Genomic DNA, 26,658 nt, shown 5'->3' with positions numbered 1-26,658 from the left:
ACTCTGCCCCACAGAAAAAAGGGGTCGTGCCACCCACCCACCAAAAGGATCCCCTGACCCCCAACCCAAAGGGTCCCGACCCCAAAGGGTCCCCCTGACCCATAACCGACCCCCACTTGCCTCCGCCCCACAGAAAATAGGGGTCGCACCGCCCACCTAGCTTACCCAGCGTCCCAACCGAATGGGTCCCCTAACCCCAATGGTCCCCGACCCCCAAGTAAAGGGTCCTGACCCCTAACCAAACCTCTCCCTGACCCCCAACCGCCCCTGCCCCACAGAAAAAAGGGGTCGCGCCACCCACCAAAAGGCTCCCTTGACCCCCAAGCCAAAAGGTCGCCGCAGTTTCCCTGACCCCCAAGCAAAGGCCCACAGAAAATAGGGGTCGTTTCCCCGACCCCCAACCCGCTCCGCCCCACAGAAAATAGGGGTCGTTTCCCTGACCCCAAACCACCTCTGCCCCACAGAAAATAGGGGTCGCACCACCCACCCAGCTTACCCAGCGTCCCAACTGAAAGGGTCCCCTAACCCCAAAGGGTCCCCGACCCCCAAGTAAAGGGTCCTGACCCCTAAGCAAACCTTCCCCTGCCCCCCAAGCGCCCCCGCCCCACAGAAAATAGGGGTCGCACCTAGCTTACCCAGGGTCTGCTGGCTGCGGACCCCCCCCAGGACGACGCAGATCTCGGCTGGGGCCGCCCCACGGCCCCCTTTGCGGGGCTCCGTGGGGCCGCCGTGGGGCCAGGCGAAGTCGTCGGGGGTCTCGGTCTTGACGGTGACTTGGGGGGCAGAGGGCGGGGCCTCCTCGCTGGGCGGGGCCGAGTCGGAGGCCGGCGAATCGGAGCCCGGCATGGCGGCGGCCGAGGGGGGCGGGTCTCTGTGGGGCAGAGAAAGGGGTCAGAAAAAGGGGGCAGAGACTGGGAATGGGGGGCTTAACTGGGAAACGGGTTTTTTTAATGGGGGGCTGGGAATAGGGGGCAGAGCAGACTGGGAATGGGGAGCAGGGAGACTGGGAGTGTGGGGCTGGGAGACTGGGAATGGGGGGCAGGCAGACTGGGAGTGTGGGGCTGGGAGACTGGGAGTGTGGGGCTGGGAGACTGGGAATGGGGGGCTGTGGGTCTTTAATGGGGGACTGGGAATGGGAGACTGGGAATGGGGGTCTTCTAATGGGGGACTGGGATGTGGGGCAGGGAGACTGGGAATGGGGGGTTTGTAATGGGAGATGAACTGGGAATGGGGGGCTGGGAGACTGGGCGTGTGGGGCTGGGACTGGGAATGGGGGACTGGGAATGGGGAGCCAGGACTGGGAATGGGAGACTGGGAGTGTGGGGCTGGACTGGGAATGGGGGGCAGAGCGGACTGGGAATGGGGGGCTGGGACTGGGGGGCAGATCAGACTGGGAATGGGGTTCTTTTAATGGGAGACTGGGAGTGTGGGGCTGGGAATGGGGAACTAGGGGGCAGGGAGACTGGGGGGCAGGGAGACTGGGAATGGGGGGCTGGGAATGGGAGACTGGGAGTGTGGGGCTGGGAGACTGGGAACGGGGGTATTTTAATGGGAGATGGACTGGGAATGGGGGGCTGAGATACTGGGAATAGGGGGCAGGAACTGGGAATAGGTCTTTTAATGGGAGACTGGGAATGGGGGACTGGGACTGGGAGTCTCTTAATGGGAGACTGGAACTGGGAGTCTCTTAATGGGAGACTGGGACTGGGAGTCTCTTAATGGGAAACTGGGACTGGGAGACTGGAACTGGGAGTCTCTCAATGGGAGACTGGGACTGGGAGACTGGGACTGGGAGTCTCTTAATGGGAGACTGGGACTGGAAGTCTCTTAATGGGAAACTGGGACTGGGAGACTGGGACTGGGAGACTGGAACTGGGAGTCTTAATGGGAAACTGGGAATGGCAGAATGGGACTGGGAGACTGGGACTAGGAGTCTCTTAATGGGAGACTGGGACTGGGAGACTGGGACTGGGAGTCTCTTAATGGGAGACTGGGAATGGGAGACTGGGACTGGGAGTCTCTTAATGGGAAACTGGGACTGGGAGACTGGAACTGGGAGTCTCTTAATGGGAGACTGGGACTGGGAGACTGGGACTGGGAGTCTCTTAATGGGAGACTGGGACTGGGAGTCTCTTAATGGGAGACTGGGACTGGGAGACTGGGACTGGGAGTCTCTTAATGGGAGACTGCGACTGGGAGTCTCTTAATGGGAAACTGGGACTGGGAGACTTGGACTGGGAGACTGGAACTGGGAGTCTCTTAATGGGAGACTGGGACTGGGAGACTGGGACTGGGAGACTGGGACTAGGGGTCTCTTAATGGGAGACTGGGACTGGGAGACTGGGAATGGGGGACTGGAACTGAGAGTCTCTTAATGGGAGACTGGGACTGGGAGACTGGGACTGGGAGTCTCTTAATGGGAAACTGGGACTGGGAGACTGGGACTGGGAGTCTCTTAACGGGAAACTGGGACTGGGAGACTGGAACTGAGAGTCTCTTAATGGGAGACTGGGACTGGGAGACTGGGACTGGGAGTCTCTTAATGGGAAACTGGGACTGGGAGACTGGGACTGGGAGTCTCTTAACGGGAAACTGGGACTGGGAGACTGGAACTGAGAGTCTCTTAATGGGAGACTGGGAATAGGAGACTGGGACTGGGGGTGTCTTAATGGAAGACTGGGAATGGGACTGGGGGTCTTTTAATGGGAAACTGGGAATGGGAGACTGGAACTGAGAGTCTCTTAATGGGAGACTGGGACTGGGAGTCTCTTAATGGGAGACTGGGACTGGGAGTCTCTTAATGGGAGACTGGGACTGGGAGTCTCTTAATGGGAGACTGGGACTGGGAGACTGGGAGTCTCTTAACGGGAAACTGGGACTGGGAGACTGGAACTGGGAGTCTCTTAATGGGAGACTGGGACTGGGAGACTGGGACTGGGAGTCTCTTAATGGGAGACTGCGACTGGGAGTCTCTTAATGGGAAACTGGGACTGGGAAACTGGGACTGGGAGACTGGAACTGGGAGTCTCTTAATGGGAGACTGGGACTGGGAGACTGGGACTGGGAGTCTCTTAATGGGAGACTGGGACTGGGAGTCTCTTAATGGGAAACTGGGACTGGGAGACTGGAACTGGGAGTCTCTTAATGGGAAACTGGGAATGGGAGACTGGGACTGGGAGTCTCTTAATGGGAGACTGGGAATAGGAGACTGGGACTGGGAGTCTCTTAATGGGAGACTGCGACTGGGAGACTGGGACTGGGAGTCTCTTAACGGGAAACTGGGACTGGGAGACTGGAACTGAGAGTCTCTTAATGGGAGACTGGGACTGGGAGACTGGGACTGGGAGTCTCTTAATGGGAGACTGGGAATAGGAGACTGGGACTGGGGGTGTCTTAATGGAAGACTGGGAATGGGACTGGGGGTCTTTTAATGGGAAACTGGGAATGGGAGACTGGGACTGGGAGTCTCTTAATGGGAGACTGCGACTGGGAGTCTCTTAATGGGAAACTGGGTCTGGGAAACTGGGACTAGGAGTCTCTTAATGGGAGACTGGGACTGGGAGACTGGAACTGGGAGTCTCTTAATGGGAGACTGGGAATAGGAGCCTTTGAATAATAATAATAATATGAATAATAATAATATTATTAATAATAAGAATAATAATATGTTTGGCTGTAATAATTTTGGTTGCCATTAATATAGTTTTGGTTCCTGTTTTGTAGTTGCTGCCATTACTATTATTATTATTAATAATAATTACTTTTATTATTAATTATTGTATTATATATTATTATTATTATTATTATTATTATGGGACGCCAACTTACCTGCTGGCCGAAGCTCTTTTGCCAACACTGCTGCCGTTGCCCTCGGCCTGTGGAAAATATAAATATAAAATAAATATAAATATACATGTTAAGCATAAATATAAATAATATGAATATAAATTAAATAAAAATATAAATATAAATATAAATGAAATATAAATGTAATTTAAATATAAATGTAAATTAAATGTAAATATAAATATAAACATAAATATAAATAATATAAATATAAATATAAATAAAATATAAATATAAATGTAAATGAAATATAAATTAAATATAAATATAAATGTAAATGAAATATAAATATAAATATATACATAAATATAAATAATATAAATGTAAATGTAAATGTAAATATAAATATAAATATAAATGGGAGAAATCCGGGGTTAAAAACTCGGCAATTCTTTAAAACCAGGGTTAGAAACTCAGATTTATTGCCATTAATAATAATAATAATAATATTACTTGAAACCAAGGTTAGAAACTCAGATGTACTGCCATTAATAATAATAATGATAATATTTGAAACCAAGGTTAGAAACTCAGATCTATTGCCAATACTAATAATAATAATAATAATAATAATTGAAACCAGGGTTAGAAACTCAGATATATTGCCATTATTATTATTATTATTAACCAGGGTTAGAAACTCAGATCTATTGCCAGTACTACTAATAATAATAGTAATATTTGAAACCAAGGTCAGAAACTTAGATATATTGCCAATAATAATAATAATAATAATAATATTTGAAACCAAGGTTAGAAACTTAGATATATTGCCAATAATAATAATAATAATAATATTTGAAACCAAGGTTAGAAACTTAGATATATTGCCAATAATAATAATAATAATATTTGAAACCAAGGTTAGAAACTTAGATATATTGCCAATAATAATAATAATAATAATTGAAACCAGGGTTAGAAACTCAGATATATTGCCATTATTATTAGTATTATTATAAACCAGGGTTAGAAACTCAGATCTTTTGCCATTAATAATAATAATATTTGAAACCAAGGTTAGAAACTCAGATCTATTACCAATAATAATAATAATATTACTTGAAACCAAGGTTAGAAACTCAGATATATTACCATTAATAATATTAATAATAATATTTAAAACCAGGGTTAGAAACTTAGATATATTGCCAATAATAATAATAATAATAATTGAAACCAAGGTTAAAAACTCAGATATATTGCCGTTATTGTTATTATTATTATTAGAAACCAGGGTTAGAAACTCAGATCTATTGCCAATAATAATAATAATATTTGAAACCAAGGTTAGAAACTTAGATATATTGCCAATAATAATAATAATAATAATTGAAACCAGGGTTAGAAACTGAGATATATCACCATTAATAATATTAATAATAATATTTAAAACCAGGGTTAGAAACTTAGATATATTGCCAATAATAATAATAATAATTGAAACCAGGGTTAAAAACTCAGATATATTGCCGTTATTATTATTATTATTATTATTATTAGAAACCAGGGTTAGAAACTCAGATATATTGCAATTATTATTATTATTAATCCTAGTAATATTTGAAACCATGGTTAGAAACTCAGATAGATTACCATTAATAATAATAATAATAATAATACTGAGAATATTTGAAACCAGGGTTAGAAACAGATATATTACCATTAATAATATTAATAACAATATTTAAAACCAGGGTTAGAAACTCGGATCTATTGACATTAATAATAATAGTAATAATATTTGAAACCAAGGTTAGAAACTCAGATATATTGCCATTAATAATAATAATAATAGAAACCAGGGTTAGAATAATAATAATATTAATAATAATGCAAGGAGCTTATGGGGAGCTATGCATTCAACTAATAATAATAATAATAATAATAATAATAAATTAATAAGTAATTAATACCCTGCCCATTGGCTAGGTTTCCGCAGTCACTCTGGGGTTATTAATAATAATAATAATAATAATATCCTGCCCATTTGGCTAGGTTTCCACAGCCACTCTGGGGTTATTATTATTATTATTATTAGTTTCACGCGTTGTTAATAAACCACCGAAATCAATAACAAAAATCCAACATATAATCCTTTAACAATTATTATTATTATTAGTTTCAAACCGCCGAAATCAGTTAGCAGAAATCAAACATACAATTATTTAACAATTAATTATTATTATTATTATTATTATTATCATTAGTTTCATGCGTTTATTAACTAATAATAATAATAATAATAATAATAAACCACCGAAATCAGCAGAAATTCAACATACAATCATTTAACTATTATTATTATTATTATTATTATCATCATTAGTTTCATGCGTTTATTAACTAATGATAATAATTATAATAATAAACTGCCGAAATCCATTAGCAAAAATCCAACATTTCACAGCAAAATTTCTATAATATCTATAATATTTTAAAATAGCATCATGGTTTGAAATTCAAACGGTTAATAATAGATAACAGATAATAGATAATAATCATCTCCGAAATAATCGCATATAATCTAATTTAATAATCTAATATAATCTAATAATCTAATAATAGCATATAATCTAATATAATCTAATAATAGCATATAATCTAATATACTCTAATAATCTAATAATAGCATATAATCTAATATAATCTAATAATTTCATAATAGCATATAATCTAATAATTTCATAATATACAATCTCCCAAAGCGACAATCTGCCCCCAAAAAGAGAGATTTCAGAAAAAATCTACCATCTCTTCCTACGAATAATCGATATTAATAATTAGTAATAAATATATGAATAATAATAATAATGATATTAATAACAAATACCTAATAAATATTAATAATCTAGACTACCAATCATCTCTAATTTCCAAAATCATCATCCTCATCTAATCAATAATAACCTAGAAGTCCATCTCTTCAAAGGAATTGATATTAATAACTAATAATAAACATTAATAATACTAATAATATTAAATAACAATAACAATACTAACAATAAAACTAATAATAATTAATAATAATAATAATAATAATAAATAACAATAATACTACTACTACTACTAATAATAATAATATATAATAATAATAATAATAATAATAATAATAATAATAATAATAATATAAATATATAATTTTGGAAAATTGCTTTCCTCCCCCCTTTTCCTGTCTAAAACCAGGTGAGGTTTGGAAATATTAATATTTGCTCTAAAATATAGATTAAATACAAATATTGGAAATAAATAGAAATATTCGCTCTAAAAGACGATTTCCGGAGGCCTAAAAAAAAAAAAAATCTGCAAATTTCGAATTAGCCAATTAGGGGAGAGGAAATCATTAAATTCGATTTAACGACCAGCTTTGCATTTTTCCTCCGTTTTTTTCATCCTGAATTTTTGCATTTCCTCCTCCTACCAAAATTCACCTTATTTTGGGCTGATTTTCCCTAATTTTTGCTAATTTCCCTGATTTTTTTCCAAAGCTCGTCTTGCTGCCTAAATTCGTCAGTCGGCCATCTTGAAAATCCAATTTTTTTATTTCATTTCCCCCCCAAAATAAAAATAAAAATAAAATAAAAATATTGCAATATCTTGCATTTTCATTTAATTGCATTCATTTCCCCTTCTTCCTCCTTCTCTCTTTTTTTTTGCAGATTTTACGTGAATTAAAAAAGAAAGGAATGCAAAAGGGAAAAAGGAGGGGGAGGAAAAAGGGAGGAGGGAAAAGGGAGGGAAAAAAAGGATTTTTTTCGGATGCAAAATGGCCTGGTTTGCATTTAAATTAAAGGAGAAAGGGGGTTTTTAACGAGCTTTTATTCTGCAAAAATGGAAATAAAACAGAATAAAATCCCATGTGCATTGAAGAGAAAGGGGGATTTTTAATGAGATTTATTTTGCAAAAAAGAGAATAAAATCCCGTTTGCCTTGAAGAGAAAGGGGGATTTTTAATGAGATTTATTTTGCAAAAAATTAGAATAAAATCCCGTTTGCATTGAAGAGAAAGGGGGGTTTTTAATGAGATTTATTTTGCAAAAAATTAGAATAAAATCCCGTTTGCATTGAAGAGAAAGGGGGATTTTTAATGAGATTTCTTTTGCAAAAAAGAGAATAAAATCCCGTTTGCCTTGAAGAGAAAGGAGGTTTTGCAAGGCTTGCTTTTGCACAAATAAAATAGAATAAAACAGAATAAAATCCCATTTGCACTGAAGAGAGATTATTTAACGAGCTTGATTTTGCAAGAAATTCAAATAAAATAGAATCAAATCCCATTTGCATTGAAGCGAAAGGAGGTTTTGCAAAAATAAAAGAGAATTAAAATAGAATAAAATAAAATAAAATCCCATTTGCCTTGAAGAGAGATGATTTAACGAACTTTATTTTGCAAGAAATCAAAATAAAATAGAATAAAATCCCGTTTGCATTGTGATTTTGCACAAATAAAATAGAATAAAATAGAATAAAATCCTATTTGCATTGAAGAGAGATTATTTAAGGAGCTTGATTTTGCAAGAAATTCAAATAAAATAGAATCAAATCCCGTTTGCATTGAAGCGAAAGGAGATTTTGCAAAAATAAAAGAGAATTAAAATGGAATAAAATCGGTTTTGCATGCAAAATTCGCCCCAGGGAGCATTGGGAAGGGTTGCAATAATTGGAATAAAAAGAAATAAAAATAAAAATGATTTCAGGGCGCATTTGCAAGGATTGCACTAATTGCAAAAATGGAAATAAAAGGAATGTTTTCAGTTTGCAAGCATCTGGGAAGGATTGCAAGGGAAGAACTGGAAGGAAAAAATAGGAATAAAAGGAATATTTTCCAATTAAAAAAGAGGAATATTCCCAAGAAACGGGAGCATTTCAGGCTGCAATAATTGCAAGAATTGGAATAAAATAAAATAAAATTTCAGGGTGCATTTGGAAGGTTTGCAAGGGAAGAATTGGAATGAAAAAATAGGAATAAAAGGAGTATTTTCAAATTAAAAAAGAGGAATATTCACAGGAAATGGGAGCATTTCGGGCTGCAAGAATTGCAATAATTGGAATAAAATAAAATAAAATAATGGAGCAATTTCAGGGTGCATTTGGAAGGTTTGCAAGGGAAGAATTGGAATTAAAAAATAGAAATAATTGCAAGAAATGGGAGCATTTGGAAGGATTGCAAGAACTGGAAGAAAAGAGGAATAAAAATAAAGGGTTTTTTTCTTTGCATTTGGAAGGATTGCAAAAGGAGAGAAATAACATTAAAAGCAACTGGAAGAATCGAGGTTAAAAATAAGAAAAATTAGAAATAAAAGGGTTTTTTCCCCAGTTTGCAAGCGTTTCGAAGGATTGCAAGAATTGAGGTTAAAAAGAAGAAAAATGAGAAATAAACGGGTTTTTTTCCAGTCTGCAAGCGTTTCGAAGGATTGCAAGAACTGAGGTTAAAAAGAAGAAAAATGAGAAATAAAAGGGTTTTTCCCCCAGTTTGCAAGCATTTCGAAGGATTGCAAGAATTGAGGTTAAAAAGAAGAAAAATGAGAAATAAAAGGGTTTTTTCCCCAGTTTGCAAGCGTTTCGAAGGATTGCAAGAATTGAGGTTAAAAAGGAGAAAAATTAGAAATAAAAGGGTTTTTTTTTTCCAGTTTGCAAGCATTTCGAAGGATTGCAAGAATTGAGGTTAAAAAGGAGAAAAATGAGAAATAAAAGGTTTTTTTCCCAGTTTGCAAGCGTTTCGAAGGATTGCAAGAATTGAGGATAAAAATGAGAAAAATGAGAAATAAAAGGTTTTTTTCCCCAGTTTGCAAGCATTTCGAAGGATTGCAAGAACTGAGGTTAAAAAGAAGAAAAATGAGAAATAAAAGGGTTTTTTCCCCAGTTTGCAAGCATTTCGAAGGATTGCAAGAATTGAGGATAAAAATGAGAAAAATGAGAAATAAAAGGCAGGATTTCAGGCTGCAAAAGGAAGGCCGATTTGAGGCTAGAAAGGCAGTAAAAATAATGGAAAAGCATGGAAAATAAAGGAAAGAATGGAAATAAAGAGAAGAAAAGGCCATTTTGCATTTCATCCCTGCAAAAAAGAAAGCTAGATTTTGATTTGATTTGATTGCAAAAAGCCTCTTGCAAATGGGATTTTTAATGTTCTTTTTCTTGCAAAAAGCTTCCTTCTTGCAAATTGCATTTTAATGTTCTTTTTCTTGCAAAAAGCTTCCTTCTTGCAAATTGCATTTTAATTTTATTTTTTTTGCAGAAAGCCTCTGAAAAATGGGATTTTAATTTGGATTTCTTTGCCAAAAAAGCCTCTCTCCTGCAAATAAATGGGATTTCTTTTGGGCCCAAAAGGTGCCCTAAAAAACGATATATGTATATTTCTTTCCTTGAATTGGGATTTCTGCAACAACAAAAGCAACCAAAGCACCTCGAATTCCTGCAAAAAATAATAATATTATCTTCCTACTGCAAAGGCCCTTTTTGCAAAAAAAAAAAAGCTGTTTATTTCTGCAAAAAAACCCCTCCTTCTTGCAATATTTCTGCAAAAAAACACGTGTAATTTCTGCAAAAAACCTCTTTATTGCAGTGTTTATTTCTGCAAAAAAAAACCTCATTCTTGCAATTTTAATTCTGCCAAAAACCTCATTTTTTGCAATTTTAATTCTGCCAAAAACCTCTTTCTTGCAATGTTTATATCTGCAAAAAAAACCTCCTTTTAACAGTTAATTTCTGCCAAAAACCTCTTTTTTGCAATCCTATTTTCTGCAAAAAGAACCTCTTTTGCAATGTTAATTTCCGCCCAAAACCTCTTTTTTGCAATGTTAATTTCTGCCAAAAACCTCTTTTTTGCAATCTTATTTTCTGCAAAAAGAACCTCTTTTGCAATGTTAATTTCAGCAAAAAAACCAAACCAAACTTCCTTCTACTGCAAAGGCCATTTCTGCAAAAAAAACCAACCCAAAATCCTGTTTTTTTCTGCCAAAAACCTCTTTCTTGCAATGCTAATTTCTGCCAAAAAATCCCATTTCTTTGCAATGTTCAAAAACTCCTGCAAAAAAGCCCCAAAACCCTGTTTATTTCTGCAAAAAAAAACCACCCACTTTATTTGCAAAGAAATTTTCTGCTCAAAAGCACCTTCTGGCAATGTTAATTTCTGCAAAAAAAATAAAATAAATCAATTTCTTGCCATGTTAATTTCTGCAAAAAAACCCTCCTTTTTGCAATGTTAATTTCTGCAAAAAATTAAAATAAATCAATTTCTTGCCATGTTAATTTCTGCAAAAAACCTCCATCTTGCAATGCTAATTTCTGCAAAAAAAAATAAATATATCAATTTCTAGCCATGTTAATTTCTGCAAAAAAAAACCTCCATCTTGCAATGCTAATTTCTGCAAATAAAATAAAATAAATCAATTTCTTGCCATGTTAATTTCTGCAAAAAAAAATCTCTTTCGTTGCAAATCTGACTTTCTGCCAAAACCTCTATTTTCCAATCTTATTTTCTGCAAAAAAGCCCCCAAAATCCTGTTTATTCCTGCAAAAAAACCCCCAAAATCCTGTTTATTCCTGCAAAAAATAACCACCTTCTGGCCATGTGAATTTCTGCCAAAAAAATCCATTTCTGGCCCTGTGAATTTCTGCCAAAACCTCTTTTTTGCAATGTAAATTTCTGCAAAAAAAATCCCTATTTTGCAATGTTAATTTCTGCCAAAACCTCTTTTTTTGCAATGTGAATTTCTGCAAAAAAAATCCCTATTTTGCAATGTTCATTTCTGCAAACTCCCCCCTCTAACAATGTTAATTTCTGCAAAAAATATCTATTTCTTGCCATATTAATTCCTGCCAAAACCTCTTTTTTGCAATGTGAATTTCTGCAAAAAAAATCCATTTCTTGCCATATTAATTCCTGCCAAAACCTCTTTTTTGCAATGTGAATTTCTGCAAAAAAAATCCATTTCTTGCCATATTAATTCCTGCCAATATCTCTTTTTTGCAATGTTAATTTCTGCCAAAAATATCTATTTCTTGCAATCTTCATTTCTGCAACCAAACTCTCTCTGGCAATGTCTTTTTCTGCAAAAAAAACCTCCTTTTTGCAATGCTAATTTCTGCAAAAAAAACCTCCTTTTTGCAATGCTAATTTCTGCCAAAAAAAACAAACCACCTCCTTTTTAAATGTGAATTTCTGCCCAAAAAAATCCATTTCTTGCAGAAACTTCATATATTAGTAACCCCTCTCTAGCCATCTTAATTTCTGCCCAAAAATAATAATAATAATCTCCATTTCTTGCCATGTGAATTCCTGCAAAAAGCTCTTTTTTGCAATGCTAATTTCTGCAAAAAAAAACCTCCTTCTTGCAATTTCCATTTAAAACCCCAAACCTCCCATTTTTCGCAATTAAAATATCACAGCAAACTGGTTTTTTCCCCCCGAAATTGCGGCAGAAAATTAACCGTTTCGTCTTCCTCCATCTGCGATTTTTCCTCCCTTTCCGGAAGCGAAAAATCGGCTTTTTTTCCCCATCCGGAGTTGGGGGGAAAAAATGGCAGTTTGCAAAAAATGGAGTTTTTTGGCAGAAATAAATGGATTAAAAATGGTAGGAAATGGGGAAAAAGCGGGGGAATCAATTGGAGAGGTGGGGAAAAATATTGATAAATATTCCCTTTATTTTTCTATCCCTTTTTCCCAGATTTTAATTCCTATTTTGGGGCTGGAAATGCCAGAAAAGGGAAAGAAAAATGAAAATAGTCGCCGCTAGAGGGCGCCAAATGCAATGCAATCCAATGGCAAAGGGAATTTCAATGGGAATTTCAATGCAGTTAAAAGGAAAGGAAAATGCAAATTAATAGGCAATTAAAATGAAAATGAAAATGAAATTCAATTAAAGGAGCAAAGGGGGGGAATTGGGGGGCAGACAAGGAGGGGACCCCCATTTTTGGGGGGGTGTTGCGTGTACAGAAAAAGTGGGGCGCCCCATAGGAAAAAAAGTGGGGCGCCCCATAGCGAGCCGTGGGGCGCCCCATAGCGAGCCGTGGGGCGCCCCATAGAAAAAGAGGGGCAGTGAGGGGAGACTAGGGGGGGCTTTGAAAAGAAGACCCCTTCATAAGAGAGATGGGACCCCCCAAAGTGGCTGTGGGTCGCAGAGGGTGAGTTAGGGGTCGCAGAGGGGAAAATGTGGGTCCTCTGGGGAGAGTTAGGGGTCGCCAAGGGAAAGTTGGGGTTCCATCGGGTGAGTTAGGGGTCGCAGAGGGAGATGTGGGACGCCGTACGGAGAGTTGGGGGTCGCCTCGGGAGAGTTAGGGGTCGCCTCGGGAAAGTTGGGGGGCAGTAGGGAGAGTTGGGGTTGCCTAGGGGAAATTTGGGGCCTATAGAGAGAGTTAGGGGTCGCATCGGGAGATGTGGGGTGCCATAGGGAGATTTGGGGTCACATACGGAGAGTTAGGGGTCGCATAGGGAGATCTGGGGTGCCATAGGGAGATTTGGGGTCACATACGGAGAGTTAGGGGGTCGCATAGGGTGAATTGGGGGTCGCATAGGGAGATGTGGGGTGTCAAAAGTGGGGCAGAACCAGAAGGGAGATGGGAGAAAAAGACTCCCCTAAAAAGAACAGGGAGCCCCATAGCGGGAGATAGGGGGCACCCCTAAAATCGCTGGCGCCCCATAGGGAAAACTGGGGTGCCATAGGGAGAGTTAGGGGTCGCATAGGGAGATTTTAGGGTGTTGAAAATGGGGCAGAACCGGAAGGGAGAGGGGAGACTGGGGGTCCCCCTAAAAATAAGGGGGAGCCCCATAGCGGGAGATAGGGGGCACCCCCAAAATGGCTGGCGGTCCCATAGGGAGAGTTAGGGGTCGCATAGGGAAATATGGGGTCCCATAGGGAAATATGGGGTTCTATGGGGAGATTTTAGGGTGCTATAGGGAGATCTGGGGTGCTATAGGGAAAGTTAGGGGTCGCATAGGGAGATCTGGGGTGCTATAGGGAGATTTGAGGTGCTATAGGGAAAGATGGGGTGCTATGGGAAGATTTGGGGTGTTATAGGGAGTTAGGGGTCGCATAGGGAGATCTGGGGTGCTATAGGGAGAGTTGGGGTTCTATAGGGAAATATGGGGTTCAATGGGGAGATTTGGGGTGTTATAGGGAGTTAGGGGTCGCATAGGGAGATCTGGGGTGCTATAGGGAAGGTTAGGGGTCCCGCAGGGAGATCTGGGGTGCTATAGGGAAAGTTAGGGGTCCCATAGAGATCTGGGGTGCTATAGGGAAAGTTAGGGGTCCCATAGGGAGATTTGGGGTGCTATAGGGAGATATGGGGTGCTATAGGGAAAGTTGGGGTTCTATAGGGAAATATGGGGTTCTATGGGGAGATTTGGGGCCGCATAGGGAGATATGGGGTGCTATAGGGAAAGTTGGGGTTCTATAGGGAAATATGGGGTTCTATGGGGAGATTTGGGGTCGCATAGGGAGATATGGGGTGCTATAGGGAAAGTTGGGGTTCTATGGGGAGATTGGGGGTTCCATAGGGAGAGTTAGGGGTCGCATAGGGAGATATGGGCTTCTATAGGGAACATTGGGGTCACATAGGGAGATTTGAGGTGCTATAGGGAAAGATGGGGTCCCATGGGGCGATTTGGGGTGCCATAGGGAGTTAGGGGTCGCATAGGGTGACTTGGGGGTCTCAAAAGAGGGGCAGTCCCCCCAAAAGGGGGTGAGAGACTGGGGGAGGCTGCTATGGGGAGAAGCGGGGGCGCCCCCTTTTTCAAGGGGAAGGAGGGATTTGGGGGGTGAGAACCTGCCCCATAGAAAGCAGCTATGGGGAGAATCTATGGGGTGCTGCTTCAAGGGAGGGGGAGAAACTTGGGGGTCGCTGGGATGACTTGGGATTCCCCCCAAAAAGAGTTAGGGGTCTGAGAGGGGGGTGGCAGAAAGAGGGGGGCCAGGAAGGGGAAACCCCAAAACCAGCCCCATAGAAAGCATCTATAGGGAGAATCGGGGCGCTGCTTTAGGTGTGGGGCAGTGAGGCACTTGGGGGTCGCTACAATGACCCCCAAAAACGAGGGCGGAGTCTGCAAAGGGGTCAGGCAGCCCAGCCCCCCAAAACCAGCCCTGGGAAGCCTGTGCCCCCCAAACCAGCCCCACAGAAAGCATCTATGGGGTGCTGCTTTGAGGGAAGGGGGCAGTGAGGGACTTGGGGGTCGCCGGAATCAATGGGGCGTCCCCCCCAAAAGAGTTAGGGGTCTGGAAGGGGGGTGACCGAAAAAGGGGGGCCAGAAAGGGGAAACCCCCAAACCAGCCCCATAGAAAGCGTCTATGGGGTGCTGCTTGGAGGGAGGGGGCAGTGATGGACTTGGGGGTCACTGGCATGACTTAGGGGTCCCCCCAAAAGAGGGAGGAGTCTGCAAAGGGGGCAGGAAGGAAAACCATCCCTTGCAAGCCTCTCCCCCCAAATCTGCCCCATAGAAAGCAGCTAGGGGCAGAATCGGGGTGCTACATAGGGGGAGGAACTTGGGGGTCGCCGGAATGTATGGGGAGGACCCCCAAAAAGAGTTAGGGGTCCGGAAGGGGGGGTGGCGGCGGAAAGAGGGGGGCAGGAAGCCAAGCGCCCCCAAACCAGCCCCATAGAATGCAGCTATGGGGAGAATGGGGGTGCTACTTTCGGAGTGGGGCAGTGGGAGACTTGGGGGTCGCCGGAATGCCCCCCAAAAAGAGGGAGGAGTCCAGAAAGGGGGTGAGGGAAAGAGGGGGGCCAGGAATGGGAGAACCCCCAAACCTGCCCCATAGATAGCATCTATGGGCAGAATCAGGGTGCTGCTTCGGGTGTGGGGCAGTGAGGCACTTGGGGGTCGCCGCAATGACCCCAAAAAAGAGGGCGGAGTCTGCAAAGGGGGCTGACAGGAAGAGGGGAGCCAGGAAGGGGAAACCCCCAATTCTGCCCCATAGAAAGCATCTATGGGGTGCTGCTTGGAGGGAGGAGGCAGCGAGGCACTTGGGGGTCACCGGAATCAATGGGGCGTCCCCCCAAAAAGAGGGCGGAGTCTGGAAAGGGGGCTGACAGGAAGAGGGGAGCCGGGAAGGGGAAAACCCCCATTCTGCCCCATAGAAAGCATCTATGGGGTGCTGCTTGGAGGGAGGAGGCAGCGAGGCACTTGGGGGTCGCCGGAATCAGTGGGGCGCCCCCCCAAAAAGAGGGCGGAGTCTGCAAAGGGGCTCAGCAAGCCCGGCCCCCCAACCCAGCCCTCGCAAGCCTCTCCCCCCAAACCTGCCCCATAGAAAGCATCTAGGGGCAGAATCGGGGTGCTGCTTAGGGGGAGGAACTTGGGGGTCGCCGCCCTGACTTGTGGGTCCCCCCCCAAAAGAGGGCGGAGTCTGCAAAGGGGTCAGCCAGCCCAGCACCCCCCATCCAGCCCCATAGCAAGCCGCAGCCATTCCCAGAAGATTGAGGGGTCTCCTCAAAAGTGGGGCGGGGATGTTGGGGGGCGGCGGGATGTGGGGCGGGGAAAGGTGGGGCGGGCAAAGGTGGGGCGGGCCTGACCTGCTTCTCTTCCTCTCCTCCTTTTCCTCCTTCTTCCTTTTCTCCTCCTTTTTCTCCTTCCTCCTCTCCCTCCTCGGAACTTGGGGGGCTGGGGGTCTCCTTCATGGTTGGGGGGCTGGCTTGGGGGTCCGAGGGACGCGGCCTGCGCCTGGAGCGCGCCGCCGACGCCGAGGGAGAGCCAGGGCGCCTGCGCGGCGGCGGGAGCGCGCGCGGAGGACGGAGGAAAGAAAGAAGGAAAAAAAGGGGAAAAGGAGAGAGAGAGAGAGGGAGGGAGGGAGAAAGCGCGACCCATAGATCGGGCGGGGAAGCTGCCCTAGATGGAGGCTGGAGGACCCATAGAAGGCCCGGTCGAGACCCATAGAGGTCGCCCTACAGGACCCATAGAAGCCCCTATAGATCGGACGTGGAAGCTGCCCTAGATGGTCCTATGGGTCCTGCTGGAGGACCCATAGAAGTCCCCCTAGATGAGCCTTGGAAGCTGCCCTAGATGACCCATAGAAGGCCCCCTAGATGAGGCTTGGAAGCTGCCCTAGATGACCCATAGAAGTCCCCCTAGATGAGCCTTAGAAGCTGCCCTAGATGAGCCTTGGAAGCTGCCCTAGATGGTCCTATGGGTCCTGCTGGATGACCCATAGAAGTCCCCCTAGATGGACTTTGGGGTCCTGCTGGAGGACCCATAGAAGGCCCGGTCGAGACCCATAGAGGTTGCCCTACAGGACCCATAGAAGCCCCTATAGATCGGACGTGGAAGCTGCCCTAGATGGTCCTATGGGTCCTGCTGGAGGACCCATAGAAGTCCCCCTAGATGAGCCTTGGAAGCTGCCCTAGATGACCCATAGAAGTCCCCCTAGATGAGGCTTGGAAGCTGCCCTAGATGACCCATAGAAGTCCCCCTAGATGAGGCTTGGAAGCTGCCCTAGATGACCCATAGAAGTCCCCCTAGATGAGCCTTAGAAGCTGCCCTAGATGAGCCTTGGAAGCTGCCCTAGATGGTCCTATGGGTCCTGCTGGATGACCCATGGAAGTCCCCCTAGAGTAGGCTTAGAAGCTGCCCTAGATGACCCATAGATGAGCCTTGGAAGCTGCCCTAGATGGTCCTATGGGTCCTGCTGGATGACCCATAGAAGTCCCCCTAGAGTAGGCTTAGAAGCTGCCCTAGATGACCCATAGATGAGCCTTGGAAGCTGCCCTAGATGGTCCTATGGGTCCTGCTGGATGACCCATAGAAGTCCCCCTAGATGGACTTTGGGGTCCTGCTGGATGACCCATAGAAGGCCCCCTAGAGTAGGCTTAGAAGCTGCCCTAGATGACCCATAGATGAGCCTTGGAAGCTGCCCTAGATGGTCCTATGGGTCCTGCTGGATGACCCATAGAAGTCCCCCTAGATGGACTTTGGGGTCCTGCTGGAGGACCCATAGAAGGCCCGGTCGAGACCCATAGAGGTCGCCCTACAGGACCCATAGAAGCCCCTATAGATCGGACGTGGAAGCTGCCCTAGATGGTCCTATGGGTCCTGCTGGAGGACCCATAGAAGTCCCCCTAGATGAGGCTTGGAAGCTGCCCTAGATGACCCATAGAAGTCCCCCTAGATGAGGCTTGGAAGCTGCCCTAGATGACCCATAGAAGTCCCCCTAGATGAGCCTTAGAAGCTGCCCTAGATGAGCCTTGGAAGCTGCCCTAGATGGTCCTATGGGTCCTGCTGGATGACCCATGGAAGTCCCCCTAGAGTAGGCTTAGAAGCTGCCCTAGATGACCCATAGATGAGCCTTGGAAGCTGCCCTAGATGGTCCTATGGGTCCTGCTGGAGGACCCATAGAAGGCCCCCTAGAGTAGGCTTAGAAGCTGCCCTAGATGACCCATAGATGAGCCTTGGAAGCTGCCCTAGATGGACTTTGGGGTCCTGCTGGAGGACCCATAGAAGGCCCGGTCGAGACCCATAGAGGTCGCCCTACAGGACCCATAGAAGCCCCATAGATGAGCCCTAGATGAGGCTTGGAAGCCCCCCTAGATGACCCCTAGAAGTCCCTATAGATCAGACGTGGAAGCTGCCCTAGATGGGCGCTGGGGGGCTGCTGGAGGACCCATAGATGAGCCTTGGAAGCTGCCCTAGATGGTCCTATGGGTCCTGCTGGAGGACCCATAGAAGGCCCCCTAGATCACCCTTAGAAGCCCCCCTAGATGACCCATAGATGAGTCTTGGAAGCTGCCCTAGATGGACTTTGGGGTCCTACTGGAGGACCCATAGAAGGCCCCCTAGATGAGGCTTGGAAGCTGCCCTAGATGACCCATAGAAGGCCCCCTAGATGACCCCTAGATGAGCCTTGGAAGCTGCCCTAGATGGACTTTGGGGTCCTGCTGGAGGACCCATAGAAGGCCCCCTAGATGAGGCTTGGAAGCTGCCCTAGATGACCCATAGAAGGCCCCCTAGATGAGGCTTGGAAGCTGCCCTAGATGGACTTTGGGGGGCTGCTGGAGGACCCATAGAAGGTCCCCTAGATGAGCCTTGGAAGCTGCCCTAGATGACCCATAGAAGGCCCCCTAGATGAGCTTGGAAGCTGCCCTAGATGGTGACCCATAGAAGCCCCCCTAGATGAGCCCTAGATGAGCCTTGGAAGCTGCCCTAGATGACCCATAGAAGGCCCCCTAGATGAGCCTTAGAAGCTGCCCTAGATGAGCCTTGGAAGCTGCCCTAGATGGACTTTGGGGTCCTGCTGGAGGACCCATAGAAGTCCCCATAGATGAGGCTTGGAAGCTGCCCTAGATGGTCCTATGGGTCCTGCTGGATGACCCATAGAAGGCCCCCTAGATCAGCCTTGGAAGCTGCCCTAGATGGTCCTATGGGTCCTGCTGGATGACCCATAGAAGGTCCCCTAGATCAGCCTTGGAAGCTGCCCTAGATGGTCCTATGGGTCCTGCTGGATGACCCATAGAAGGTCCCCTAGATCAGCCTTGGAAGCTGCCCTAGATGGTCCTATGGGTCCTGCTGGATGACCCATAGAAGGCCCCCTAGATGAGCCTTGGAAGCTGCCCTAGATGGTCCTATGGGTCCTGCTGGATGACCCATAGAAGTCCCCCTAGATGACTCATAGAACTCCCCCTAGATGAGCAATAGAAGCCCCATAGAACTCCCCCTTGATGACCCATAGAAGCCCCATAGAAGTCCCCCTAGATGAGCCTTGGAAGCCCCCCTAGAGGACCCATAGATGAGCCTTAGAAGCCCCCCTAGAAGACCCATAGAAGTCCCCCTAGATGAGCCTTGGAAGCTGCCCTAGATGACCCACAGAACTCCCCCCAAATGACCCACAGAACTCCCCCTAGATGACCCATAGCAGCCCCCCTAGATGCACCTTGGGGTCCGGCTGGATGACCCCCAGGGGTCCCCAGAGACAATCCGTGGGGTGGGATGGATGACCCACGGCTCCCCCCAGCTCTAGGCTTCTCCAACCTGAATGCCGGAAAGTGTGGGGCAGACAGAGGGAGGCCAAAGCTCGGACCCCTAACTCTGACCCCCAACCTGAAGGCCGAAGCTGTGACCCCTAACAAACCCCAGACACCAAAGGCCTGACCCCTAACCCCCAACTCGAAGGCCTGACCCCTAACCCCCAACTCGAAGGCCTGACCCCTAACCCCCAACTCGAAGGCCTGACCCCTGACCCCCAACTCGAAGGCCTGACCCCTAACCCTAACACAAACCCCTGACCCCTTACCTCTAGCTCTAACCCCCAACCCAACCCTCACCCCCAATGCCTGACCCCTAACCCCCAACTCGAAGGCCTGACCCCTAACCCAAACCCTTAACCCCGGATCTCGAACTCTAACCCCCAACCTTACGGCCTGACCCCTAACCCCTAACACAAACCCCTAACCCCTAATGTCTGACCCCTGACCCCCAACTCGAAGGCCTAACCCCCAACCTCTAACCCTAACCCCCAACCCCTGACCCCTAAGGCCTAACCTCTAACCCTAACCCCTGCCCCCTAACTCCAACCCCAATGCCGGGCCTCTAACCCTAATCCTAACCCAAACCCCTAACCCCCAATGCCTGACCCCTAACCCAAACCCCTAACCCCCAATGCCTGACCCCTAACACAAACCCCTAACCCCCAATGCCTGACCCCTAACCCAAACCCCTAACCCCCAATGCCTGACCCCTAACCCAAACCCCTAACCCCCAATTCCTGACCCCTAACCCCTAACCCCCAATGCCTGACCTCTAACCTGGACACAAACCCCTAACCCCCAATGCCTGACCCCTAACCCAAACCCCTAACCCCCAATGCCTGACCCCTAACCCAAACCCCTAACCCCCAATGCCTGACCCCTAACACAAACCCCTAACCCCCAATGCCTGACCCCTAACCCAAACCCCTAACCCCCAATGCCTGACCCCTAACACAAACCCCTAACCCCCAATTCCTGACCCCTAACCCCTAACCCCCAATGCCTGACCTCTAACCCGGACACAAACCCCTAACCCCCAATTCCTGACCCCTAACCCCTAACCCCCAATGCCTGACCTCTAACCCTAACACAAACCCCTAACCCCCAATTCCTGACCCCTAACCCCTAACCCCCAATGCCTGACCCCTAACCCAAACCCCTAACCCCCAATGCCTGACCCCTAACACAAACCCCTAACCCCCAATTCCTGACCCCTAACCCCTAACCCCCAATGCCTGACCTCTAACCCTAACACAAACCCCTAACCCCCAATTCCTGACCCCTAACCCCTAACCCCCAATGCCTGACCCCTAACACAAACCCCTAACCCCCACTGCCTGACCCCTAACCCCCAACCCTAAGGCCTGACCTCTAACACAAACCCCTAACCCCAATGCCTGACCTCTAACCCTAACACAAACCCCTAACCCCCACTGCCTGACCCCTAACCCCCAACCCTAAGGCCTGACCCCTAACACAAACCCCTAACCCCTAATGTCTGACCCCTAACCCCCAACTCGAAGGCCTGACCTCTGACCCAGACCCCTGACCCCTGACCCTTACCTCTAACTCTAACCCCCAACCCTAACACAAACCCCTAACCCCCAATGCCTGACCCCTAACCCTTACCTCTACCTCTAACCCCCAACCTTAAGGCCTAACCTCTAACCCGGACACAAACCCCTAACCCCCAATGCCTGACCCCTAACACAAACCCCTAACCCCCAATGCCTGACCCCTAACCCTAACCCTTAACCCCTAACGCCTGACCCCTAACTCTGACCTCGATCTCTAACCCCCAACCCAACTCGAAGGCCTGACCTCTAACACAAACCCCTAACCCCTAATGTCTGACCCCTAACCCCCAACTCGAAGGCCTGACCTCTAACCCAGACCCCTGACCCCTGACCCCAATGCCTGACCTCTAACCCTGACCTCTAACTCGAACCCCCAACCCTAACACAAACCCCTAACCCCCAATGCCTGACCCCTAACTCGAACCCCCAACCCAAATCTAAGGCCTAACCCTTCACCCCTAATGCCTGACCTCTAACCCTTGCCTCTAACCCCCAACCCAACCCTGACCCCTGACCTCTAACCCCCAACCCTAACGCCAACCCCTGACCCCTAAGGCCTGACCTCTAACCCTAACACCAACCCCTGACCCCTAACTCCAGCCCCAATGCCGGGCCTCTAACCCTAACCCTAACACAAACCCCTGACCTCTAACCCTAACCCCCAACCCTAACGCCAACCCCTGACCCCTAAGGCCTGACCTCTAACCCTTGCCTCTAGCTCTAACCCCAACCCAACGCTAACCCCTAACCTCTAACCCCCAACCCTAACCCAGACCCTTAACCCCACACGCCTGACCTCTAACCCTAACACAAACCCCTGACCTCTAACCCAAACCCCTAACCCCCTCACGCCTGACCTCTAACCCCCAACCCTAAGGCCTGACCTCTAACCCTAACCCTAACCCCTGACCTCTAACCCAAACCCCTAACCCCTGACCTCTAACCTTTACCTCTAACTCTAACCCCCAACCCTAACACAAACCCCTGACCCCACACGCCTGACCTCTAACCCTAACACCAACCCCTGACCCCTAACTCCAGCCCCAATGCCGGGCCTCTAACCCTAATCCTAACCCAAACCCCTAACCCCCAATGCCTGACCCCTAACCCAAACCCCTAACCCCCAATGCCTGACCCCTAACCCGAACACAAACCCCTAACCTCGACCTCTAACCCCCAACCCTAAGGCCTGACCCCCAACGCCTAACCTCTAACCCAAACCCCTGACCCCTAACTCTTACCTCTATCTCTAACTCCCAACCCAACTCTAAGGCCTGACCTCTAACACAAACCCCTAACCCCTAATGTCTGACCCCTAACCCCCAACCCTCAGACCTGACCTCTAACCCAAACCCCTGACCCCTAACCCCAATGCCGGACCTCTAACCCTGACCTCTAACTCGAACCCCCAACCCTAACCCTAACCCCCCACCCTAATCCCTGACCCCTAACCCTAACACAAACCCCTAACGCCTGACCTCTAACCCCCAACCCAACGCTAATGCCTAACCCCTAACCTCTAACCCCCAACCCTAACCCAAACCCTTAACCCCACACGCCTGACCTCTAACCCTAACACAAACCCCTGACCTCTAACCCAAACCCCTAACCCCCTCACGCCTGACCTCTAACCCTAACACAAACCCCTGACCTCTAACCCAAACCCCTAACCCCTGACCTCTAACCTTTACCTCTAACTCTAACCCCCAACCCTAACACAAACCCCCCACCCTAATGCCTGACCTCTAACCCTAACCCCCAACCCTAAGGCCTAACCTCTAACCCTAACACCAACCCCTGACCCCTAACTCCAGCCCCAATGCCGGGCCTCTAACCCTAATCCTAACACAAACCCCTAACCCCCAAAGCCTGACCTCTAACCCTAACCCCCAACCCCAAGGCCTGACCTCTAACCCTGATCTCTAACTCGAACCCCCAACCCAACGCTAACCCCTAACCTCCATCCCTAACCCCCAACACAAACCCTTAAACCCTAACCCCTAACCTCTAACCCTGAACCATTAAGGCCTGACCTCTAACCCAAACCCCTGACCCCTAACCCCTAAACCCTAACCCCAATGCCTGACCTCTAACCCTTACCTCTAACTCGAACCCCCAACCCTAACACAAACCCCCCCACCCTAAGGCCTGACCTCTAACACAAACCCCTAACCTCTACCTCTAACCCCCAACCCTAAGGCCTAACATCTAACCCTAACACAAACCCCTAACCCCTGACCTCTAACCCTAACCCCTGACCCCTAACCCCTGACCCCTAACTCTAACACAAACCCCTCTCCTAACCTCTAACCCTAACACAAACCCCTAACCCTAACACAAACCCCTGACCCCTAACCCTAACCCCTAACCCCTGACCCCTAACTCTAACACAAACCCCTAACGCCTGACCTCTAACCCTAACACAAACCCCTGACCCCTAACCCCTAACTCTAACACAAACCCCTAACCCCTGACCCCTAACCCTAACACAAACCCCTAACCCCTAACCCCTAACTCTAACACAAACCCCTAACCCCTGACCTCTAACCCTTACCTCTACCTCTAACCCAACTCTAAGGAGGCATTTTATTTTATTTATTTTATTTATTTTATTTATTTTATTTTATTTATTTAAACGCCTGAGGAGGCATTTTATTTTATTTATTTTATTTATTTTATTAATTTTATTTTATTTATTTAAACGCCTGAGGAGGCATTTTATTTTATTTCATTTTATTTATTTCATTTTATTTTATTTCATTTTATTTATTTCATTTTATTTATTTCATTTCATTTATTTCCTTTTATTTCATTTCATTTCATTTCATTTATTTCCTTTTATTTTATTTCCTTTTATTTATTTCCTTTTATTTCATTTTATTTCATTTTATTTTATTTATTTCATTTTATTTTATTTCATTTCATTTATTTCCTTTTATTTCATTTCATTTTATTTATTTCATTTCATTTCATTTCATTTATTTCCTTTCATTTCATTTCATTTTATTTATTTCCTTTTATTTTATTTCCTTTTATTTATTTCATTTTATTTTATTTTATTTTATTTATTTCATTTTATTTTATTTCATTTCCTTTATTTCCTTTTATTTTATTTCATTTTATTTATTTCATTTGATTTCATTTATTTCATTTCAAAGGCCCCGCCCTTTTCGCCTTATAAGGAGCGGAGAGGCGGGAAAGGGCAGTGAGGCCACGCCCTTTTGCCTTATAAGGAAAGGCCAGGCGGGATAGCGCCGGCAGGCCCCGCCCATCGCTCCTTATAAGGAGCGGAGAGGCGGGAAAGTTTTTGCCTTATAAGGAGAGGCGGGGATAGCGCAGGCAGGCCCCGCCCTTTTCGCCTTATAAGGCAAGGCCAGGCGGGATAGCGCAGGCAGGCCCCACCCATCGCTCCTTATAAGGAGCGGAGAGGCGGGAAAGGGGCATGGAGGCCCCGCCCTTTTTGCCTTATAAGGAGAGGCAAGGCAGGTAGGCCACGCCCTTTTCGCCTTATAAGGAGCGGAGAGGCGGGGAAAGGGCAAAGAGGCCGCGCCATTTTTGCCTTATAAGGAGAGGCAAGGCAGGGAGGCCACGCCCTTTTCGCCTTATAAGGAGCGGAGAGGCGGGAAAAGGGCAAAGAGGCCGCGCCATTTTTATCTTATAAGGAGAGGCAAGGCAGGGAGGCCACGCCCTCTTTGCCTTATAAGGAAAGGCCAGGCGGGAGAGCGCAGGCAGGCCCCGCCCCTCGCTCCTTATAAGGAGCGGAGAGGCGGGAAAGCGGCAGGGAGGCCCCGCCCTTTTTGCCTTATAAGGAAAGGCCAGGCGGGAGAGCGCCTTAGAAGGGCGAAGCGGCGGCGTGACGTCACGGGGAGGGCGTGGCGGCCAGGGAGGAACCGGCGCCTTTCGAAGGGGCGGAAGGGGCGGGGCCTAAGGAAGCGCTTCCGGGCGAGAGGGCTGAGGCGCTGGGCGGTGAGTGGGGGAGACTTGGGGGGCGAAGAGGGGAAGGAAGGGAACCCTCCGGGTCATCCAGCCTGACCCCCTGGCCAAGGGTGGGGAGAGGAGCATAGAGACGGGAGGCCTGGAGTCCTAGAAGGGTCGGTTAATGGGGGGGGATCATAGAGAGGGAAGGGGCCTCTCTGGGTCCTCCAGGCGCCTCTTATGGGAGAATGGAGAGGGAAGGGAGCCCTTGGGGACCATAGAGAGGAAAGGGAGCCCTCCGGGTCATCCAGCCTGACCCCCTGGCCAAGGGTGGGGAGGGGAGCATAGAGATGGGAGGGCTGGAAGCCTAGAAGGGTCGGGCCCAGAAGAGAAGGCCCGAGTGTGATGAGGGGAGTAATGGGGGACCATAGAGAGGGAAGGGAGCCCTTGGGGACCATAGAGAGGGAAGGGAACCCTCCAGGTTATCCAGCCTGACCCCCTTGCAAGGGACCATAGAGAGGAAAGGGACCCCTTGGGGACCATAGATAGGGAAGGGGCCTCTCTAGGTCCTCCAGGCGGGTCTGAGGGGACCATAGAGGCGGGAGGGCCGGAAGCCTAGAAGGGTCGGTCAAGAAGAGAAGGCCTGAGTGTGATGGGGGATCATAGAGAGGGAAGGGGGCCTCTCTAGGTCCTCCAGGCGCGTATTATGGGATAAGGGAGAGGGAAGGGACCACTCCGGGTCATCCAGCCTGACCCCCTGGTAGGGGGCTAATTGGGGATCATAGAGAGGAAAGGGACCTCTCTAGGACATCCAGGGGGGTTAGTAGGGCAGCATAGAGAAGGAAGGGGCCTCTCTAGGACATCGAGGGGGTTCTAAGGGGACAATAGAGGCGGGAGGGACCTCTCCGGGTCATCCAGCCTGACCCCCTGGCCAAGGGTGGGGAGGGGAGCATAGAGACGGGAGGCCTGGAGTCCTAGAAGGGTCGGGCCCAGAAGGGAAGGCCCGAGTGTAATGAGGGGAGTAATGGGGGACCATAGAGAGGGAAGGGAGCCCTTGGGGACCATAGAGAGGGAAGGGAACCCTCCAGGTTATCCAGCCTGACCCCCTTGCAAGGGACCATAGAGAGGAAAGGGACCCCTTGGGGACCATAGATAGGGAAGGGGCCTCTCTAGGTCCTCCAGGCGGGTCTGAGGGGACCATAGAGGCGGGAGGGCCGGAAGCCTAGAAGGGTCGGTCAAGAAGAGAAGGCCTGAGTGTGATGGGGGATCATAGAGAGGGAAGGGGGCCTCTCTAGGTCCTCCAGGCGCGTATTATGGGATAATGGAGAGGGAAGGGAGCCCTCCGGGTCATCCAGCCTGACCCCCTGGCCAAGGGTGG

The 26,658-nt window shown here is 47.1% G+C and overlaps 1 protein-coding gene and 1 long non-coding RNA gene across 2 annotated transcripts in view; both read right to left on the bottom strand.

Moving 5' to 3' along the window:
- LOC308468809 (zinc finger protein 618-like) overlaps nucleotides 1-16,508 on the bottom strand; it is a gene marked incomplete at its 3' end in the record, with an annotated part of 46,575 nt that extends 30,067 nt beyond the window's left edge. Inside the window, exons 1-3 of the mRNA XM_080991221.1 lie at nucleotides 16,348-16,508; nucleotides 3,829-3,875; nucleotides 636-871 (exon numbers count right to left, since the gene is read on the bottom strand). Coding sequence (XP_080847347.1) covers nucleotides 636-871; nucleotides 3,829-3,875; nucleotides 16,348-16,452 — 388 coding nt within the window. The 5' untranslated portion in view covers nucleotides 16,453-16,508. The remainder of the gene's footprint in view (nucleotides 1-635; nucleotides 872-3,828; nucleotides 3,876-16,347) is intronic.
- A 3,626-nt stretch (nucleotides 16,509-20,134) lies between these two features.
- LOC308468171 lies at nucleotides 20,135-23,632 on the bottom strand. Its single transcript, XR_013981507.1, has 3 exons — nucleotides 23,519-23,632; nucleotides 23,311-23,398; nucleotides 20,135-20,173 (listed from the first exon to the last, which is right to left on the bottom strand). It is a non-coding gene; the product is annotated as an uncharacterized lncRNA (long non-coding RNA).
- Between the last annotated feature and the right edge of the window lie 3,026 nt (nucleotides 23,633-26,658).

This window comes from Podarcis pityusensis (genome assembly GCF_964106645.2).
Source record: "Podarcis pityusensis genome assembly, chromosome: Z".
NCBI lineage: Eukaryota > Metazoa > Chordata > Lepidosauria > Squamata > Lacertidae > Podarcis > Podarcis pityusensis.
Note: the sequence above shows the minus strand (reverse complement) of the source record. Positions and strands in the feature narration are given on the sequence as shown.